This window comes from Priapulus caudatus, unplaced genomic scaffold (assembly GCF_000485595.1).
Source record: "Priapulus caudatus unplaced genomic scaffold, Priapulus_caudatus-5.0.1 Scaffold464, whole genome shotgun sequence".
Taxonomy (NCBI): domain Eukaryota; kingdom Metazoa; phylum Priapulida; class Priapulimorpha; order Priapulimorphida; family Priapulidae; genus Priapulus; species Priapulus caudatus.
In genome coordinates, this window is record NW_014577525.1 from 175,370 (window position 1) to 182,138 (window position 6,769).

The 6,769-nt window shown below is 42.4% G+C and overlaps 1 protein-coding gene across 1 annotated transcript; it reads left to right on the forward strand.

The window, feature by feature from the left end:
* Positions 1–1,765: 1,765 nt before the first annotated feature.
* On the forward strand, positions 1,766–6,400 carry LOC106810693 (zinc finger protein 622-like). Its single transcript, XM_014814127.1, has 10 exons — positions 1,766–1,936; positions 2,209–2,319; positions 2,523–2,635; positions 3,186–3,259; positions 3,428–3,577; positions 4,305–4,502; positions 4,810–4,972; positions 5,201–5,329; positions 5,646–5,758; positions 6,056–6,400. The coding sequence occupies exons 1-10, from the start codon at positions 1,766–1,768 to the stop codon at positions 6,184–6,186; spliced, it is 1,353 nt and encodes a 450-aa protein (XP_014669613.1). The 3' UTR covers positions 6,187–6,400.
* The last annotated feature ends 369 nt before the right edge of the window (positions 6,401–6,769 follow it).

Here is a 6,769-nt window from a genome sequence, read left to right on the forward strand (position 1 = left end):
TCCTCTATTTACGCGGATAGTCGGTCGTATATTTCGGATCGGATTTGCGATGCGGATTGTCCAGCGAGTAGCACATCGGAGTGTCGGATTTAGATTCGATTCAAAAATTGCCATCGATTCGGATTCGGAATCAGGCATTCTAAATAGCCAGAATCGATTCGGATTCGATATTGTACGGATTTTGTTAAATGCTGTCGCAAGATGCGATTTTGGTTGCAGAGTCCGTGACCCGACGCACAGCTCTAATGTCCAGTAAATGAAAATGCACGTTTGGAGTTTCAATAGTAATACAGTAACAATGACAGTGTCAGTCACAGCCTCAAAGGCACTTGAAAGTTGAAGTGTTCCGGCAGTACGGGCCCGGGGCACATAGACGGTTAAGTACGAGATTCCATCTGACCAATGCCGGGCCACGGATGCATGAGGACGAATTTGTGGTCGTTTTTGGTGTGGGTTAGGTTCTAGACTACACTCAAAACCACAAACATACGCGATGTGGGCCATTGGTCACACTCCAGGAGGAATCCTTCGGAACTATATAGCTAATAGACGGATTATGAACCCCTCTCAGCGTCAGTGTGAATGTTGCAGTACCACTTTGAGTTTTACTAGCAAAAAAATACAACACAAAAAAACATACTTACTTGGGCGAGTGACCGGAGTGCTAAGCGTAGAAATACAAGTCGAGAGAGCCTGAGTGCGCTGGATATCTACGCGCAAATATTACCAAAAAACAATCTAAAACTTAAGTGTAAACACTACGTTGGAGCTGTGACGATAGCGACTAGCAACTGCTAGGCATGTCACCATCTGCTGCTCTGCACGCCATAGGTATTTGCAGGTTTTTTGACCCCATATACCCCTGCGCGTAAGACTGGCTCTGCGCCTCTCGACAGCTTTCAGTGTAGACTCGGAGCTAGCAAACGTCTCGAACGTGCGGGACCTCGTCTCGACTTGCGCGCGGCGCCCACGGCTGTCTATGTCTGCGAGACTGCGCCGCCGTGCCGTTACAGAACTCGTCGTATCGAAATAGTCCACGAGATCAATCCCGTAGCTGAAGAGCGGCCCGGACTTGCCTCGCTCCGAGCGGCTCGGCCGTTTGTGTATCATGTAATAACAAATCCCCAGTACAAGTAAATACAATATAACCATTTTAGTGTTCACACAATCCGAATCCGAATCCGAATCCGATTCCTTAAAAATTGTAAATCCGATCCGAATCCGAATCCGATCGGATTCGGATCGGATCGGATTCGGATTATCGGATCCGACGCACAGCTCTACTGGACATGTATTTTCATGAATTAAATATGTCATAATCATGTACTACAGTAGCTCCAAGAAACGGTATTGCTAGGGTTAGAATACCCTAGTATGCCCCTAGAATACCCTAGTATACCCTAGAATACCCTTCTACCCGGTGTATTGACGTTAGTCACACAGCCTGGTCGGGTTAGTACTACAGTACAGTAGTATAATTTTACATGACTACAGCATTTACAATTAAGTATTGTATGCACCTGCACATGTATGTATTATAATTTATAGCCTATACTATAGGTATAGGCTTAATTACTATAGGCATATATAATCAATAATGGAATGTATAATATTGTTCTTCAGACACATAATAATTAATATTATATGTCACTATAGTCTATAGTACGTACTGCACTTGCGCACGATAATGACCATTCATTTGTCAGTCAATTTGACACGTTTAATAATAAAATAATAATAGTAACATTTTCTGTACCATAGGAAAATGTCCGTACACACGTGCATCACCTGCAGAGTGGTATTCGCTACATCCGACTTCCAGCGATCTCACTACAAGTCGGATTGGCACCGCTACAACCTTAAGCGCAAAGTTGCAGAGCTGCCAGCAGTAAACGCCGACGCCTTCAAGGAACGAGTTCTCGCTCAGCGTGCGAAGGTGACTCTACTGATTGGCACACAAAGTCAATTTAGCTTAAACGTATCACAGTAAATAGAAGTAAATCTATGGAAAGACTATATATAGCATAGGAGACTAGGAGTTTCTAAATCTTCATAGAATGGTAGTGGAATAAGAAAGGGACAATGCCATTTTAAGCACAGCCTCTATACTATAGTACAGCTAGTTATATATAGTTAGGTAAAGGACAAAAGTAGACTTAAGCTAATTTGTTGTGCGAGTAGTTTAATTTATATTTGCATGATTTCTAGGTCGAGGGAGAAGAGAAGAAAGGTGAGGTCTCATTCTATTGCAGTGCCTGCAACAAGCTGTTTGGCAACAACAATGCTTTTCAGAATCACATTGGCTCCAGAAAACACAAGGTTAGTGCAATTCACATCTTTTCTGAGCAACATAATTGTGCTTTTGTATTGGTGCTATGGATCTAACTATAGAGTTTGGCAACTGTCATATTAGTTATGTTGTGATGCACTTCTGCAAGAATGGTAGTGAAGATATGTGAAATAATTGAAATACATCTGTTCTATCTGTTAACCATGTTGGCGTGTGCATTTGCATTTTCCAGGAGATGGAGGCGTCAGACAGTGTGAAAAAGAAAAGTGTAATCAAGCAGAAAAACCATCTGAATCTTGAGAAGGGAATGACTGAGACCGGCAAACATAGTTCAGTAACCAAAAGGTAGTCTGTTATCCACCGTTTACCTAATCACGTGTGTGTGCATGCAAAATGGATGTCCAGTTTGTGATCCTCTACAACCATTATGATTAAGTGCGCCACATTAAGGATTAAGCATTTATGTGAAATTTTCATTGATAATTTTAGATTTTTCATTTTGTAAATATGAAAACTTAAAGAAAAATCCTGATGCACGTTTTTGGTGCATTTATAAAGCTTTACTTGTGGCAAAAATTTTGTTTCCGTACTCTTTGTGGTAGTTGAGAAATATCAAAAATACTGTATTTACATATAAATTCTAAATTTGTGTTGGCACATAATTTGATGCTAGAAATTTCATGGAATTTTTTGACGAGCATAGGTATATACATCTCATCTATAAATAAAACGTGTGCTTGATTCAATTCTGGTCAATAAACGTTTATTCCTTATCAGAGCAATACCCGTGCAACAGCTTGAGAGAATCCTTGATCTAGTGTGTTGGTTACATGTTCTTTGCATGTATGTATATGTTGCTTCGACCACTAACTTGTAAAGTATTCCCTGATTGCAGGGTGGAAGAGAGTACTGGCGATGGTGTGCAATCTGTAATGGATACGACGTCAGAGCCCTCTGCAGCGCCATCAGGTAAACCCTACATAATGATACCTCAGCCACACACATGTATTATATATATATTTATTTATTTATATTTATATATATTTATTCTTTTTTTTTGACGTCCTATGTCAATCAACGTTGCATGTCGTTATTACCACGTAGTGTGCTGACCACGAGATTTGTCGGCTTTTGCAGCTTCCTCGTCTGCGACCGGGGGCATCAGCGGGGCAATGAAGAGCAAGATGCGAGCGCCGGAGCCAGCAGGCAGACGACTGAAGGAGAGCGATGCGGACCACGATGACATGGGCAGCGAAGATGACGTCGACGATTGGGAGGACGTAGAGGGTGGGAATGCAAAACTGTTCCTCTCCTCATGATTGCTCGGTCTCACATAGGCGATGAAGAATCGTAATCAACTCTAGCTTTGACGTATTAAAGCTGATTCACTGGTAGAAAATCTACATCATTCTGGGTGACAGGGTCTTATTTTGCAGTTTTGCAACTTGTGTGATGTCTTTACAATTTTAAAAACAAGTGTCCAGAGAGTGGACTAGCATCGGCAGACAAAATTAAATTAGAAAATTTTTTAAGCTATATATATATACATTATCTCAGGGGTAGAAATAAACTTTTGAACACGGGAGTCCAGCGGATTCCCTAACCTGCGTGTGACCTACCTAAAGAGTGAGTCTGCAGCAAAATGAGGGAGTCCGCAGTCTGAGGTTCAAAATTAAAGATATTAACATGCAATAACGCATGTGCTTATTTTTAAGATTCATGCAGTTGCATGTCTGCCAAATTTTCTTTGGACATTAGCTGAAAAAATATATGGTAATTCCGCGAGGCCGTGCTCCGGAACGAACTAGTTTGTATGGCAGAATTTTTAGGGAGTCACACGGACTCCTGCATATGTCAAATCAGGGAGTCCGACAGTAAATCGAGGAGTATTTGACTCCGGACTCCTGTTAATTTCGCACCCTGTTATCTGGAACTCAATTATTTTAACATGGATGAACTCTACAGCGATGTGTGTGTTTCTCGGCATGAAATGTAACCCTACTATCTCTCTCAGGCGATGAAGAAGACGAGGAGGCAGAGGAAGGAGAGGAAGTGTGGCTTGGAGACCCCATCCTCCCCGTGGACTGCCTCTTCTGCCCCCATCACAGCTCCAGCGTCGAGCAGAATGTCAGTCACATGAGTCGCGATCACAGCTTCTTCATCCCTGACGTGGAATATCTGGTTGACACAGAAGGTCTTATCACGTACCTAGGTAAATTTGTTACTTAGATATTTACTTTTGCCTACCTAGGTAAGTGTTTATAGGAGTACCTAATTAATCTGTTCCGTCTCATTACCTACTTAGCTACGGCCTTATGTACCATCGGGGGACCAAGAGGAAAAGCAAGCAACCTACTTAGCTAAGCATTAAATTTAAATGTGTATTGATGGCATTTCATTGCATCGCATTTCATCTATGTTTGGGAGATCACAAGTTTTTCGACGTAATCGCAGTGTGGTGAAGGTGTGTGCCACGTAACGAGATGTATTGACGTCGTGTACGTGCTGGTGTTTCGCAGGGGAGAAGGTGGGCATGGGTAACGTGTGCCTATGGTGCAACGAGCGAGGTAAGGGATTCCACAGCACACACTCCGTACAGCAGCACATGTACGACAAGGGCCACTGCAAGATGCTGTTCACCGGTGATGCCGTGTTCGAATACTCCGACTACTACGACTACAGGTAGAGTCTCAGCGCTCTTGGCGATTCACCTATTTGTCTGTATGAGATAGTCGCCCCCTGTCCTTTGATGGTCTTGCCTGATTTTCTTCTATCGGTCAAGCTCACTCGATTTGTATGTGGTTTTTGCGAGTGCACGGAAAAGTCTCACTATTTCGACGCTTTATTGCCTTTGGAATCTTTGATACTATTTGATCACACAAAGCTACATGTGAGAGTTGTCTATTGCAGGTCTAGTTACCCAGACCACAAGGAGGTGGAGGGCACCGAGGCAGAGCAAGATGAAGAGGTTGATCTCCCAGCTCTAGCTGAGCAGTACTATGCACTGGTGCTGCCATCTGGTGCATCAATTGGTCACAGGTGAACAAAATTGCAATGAAAAACGTCCGTTTTGATTAAAAGATGATTACCCCTTACGACTAGTCGCATGATGAACGAGAAATTTCTTTTATTAATGTTGTTAGTTTTGTTACATTTATATTACTTCTGTTGACTATTTAATGTTGATTGTAACTATACAGGGTTGTATCTGGTTATATAGTTGTGTATGTATTACTATATTATTGTGATGTGTGCGTGCGTGCGTGCGTGCGTGCGTGCGTGCGTGCGTGCGTGGGCGTGCGTGCGTGCGTGTGTGTGTGTAAGTATTTATCGGGACGTTTGTGTCTGTGTGCAGGTCTCTGCTGAGGTATTATCGTCAGAACCCTCCACAGAAGGAACGACCGAGGCGCGGAGCGGTCAGCAAGGTGCTTGGACAGTACAGAGCACTTGGCTGGACAGGCAACACAAGTAAGTGCATGAGATTCAAGCATTTTCACTCATCACCAGAGAATTCTAATCAATGACTTTTTTTTCTAATATATGTAAATTGTAATTAAATTGTAAATATATGTATATATATGTAATTTTTCTGTATATGTAATATCTGAAGCAAATATCAACTATTAATTTTTATTCGCTCCTGATAATGAGAAATGTGACAGTCATGTGTTGACGTTAGCTGGTAGATCAGTTTTAGCAGATCAGACATGCACGTGCTGCGATGATGTGCAGACCTGTTCTCACGTGTTTTTAATCTATGTACAGGTGTGCGCACCCCCCAGCAGATGAAGGATATAGGCTACCTGCAGCGAGCAAGAGCGAGATATTACACGCAGCTCGGGCAGAAGGGAAATAGCATACTGCAGAAACACTACCGAAGCCAGAACCCAATCTAAGCCTGTCGCAAGGTGGCGCTACTGTTCGGTGCAGATGAATGAACACCGTAGCAGACAGACTTCGAGACCAGGCCAGGCTCTGTTTTTGTACTTTGCTGTTTTTTGCATTTTTGTTATATGGTGGATATCAGGGCTACATCAGTGGCTCAAGTCTTGGCTCAAACTTTAAAACATCCAGAGGGAGCATATCACTCATATATTATGCATATATATATATATATAATAGTATATATAATCAGCGACTAAATGACAAAATTTTCATTATTTAGCTCCTTGATAATAATATAAATGGCATAGAAAGCCCAGGGGAACCCATATCTACAGGTAGCATAGCTTAGTAACATTAGTGCTAATGCCCAATTTGGAAGAGAATTCTACAAGGTGAGAACTAGCTAGTAATGCCATGCTTAATACAACGCAGGCCCGTACGCGCTTTGAATGGGAACGATTTCCAGTCTGGGATAGTTGGAGTTTGTTATTGCTGTTGTGCGGGCAGCCCTGCCTTCGATTAAGTCATAGACAACCGTGTGCGACAAGACCTAGTATCATGACATCAACGGACAAGATATAGACAAGACCTAGA

Bases quoted from the DNA above. Each gene is read 5' to 3' on its own strand.
- LOC106810693 (XM_014814127.1), top strand. From the start codon at position 1,766: ATGTCCGTACACACGTGCATCACCTGCAGAGTGGTATTCGCTACATCC. The intron at 4,973-5,200 runs GTAGAGTCTCAG...TGTCTATTGCAG, and splicing joins TCCGACTACTACGACTACAG to GTCTAGTTACCCAGACCACA. The intron at 5,759-6,055 runs GTAAGTGCATGA...ATCTATGTACAG, and splicing joins TGGCTGGACAGGCAACACAA to GTGTGCGCACCCCCCAGCAG.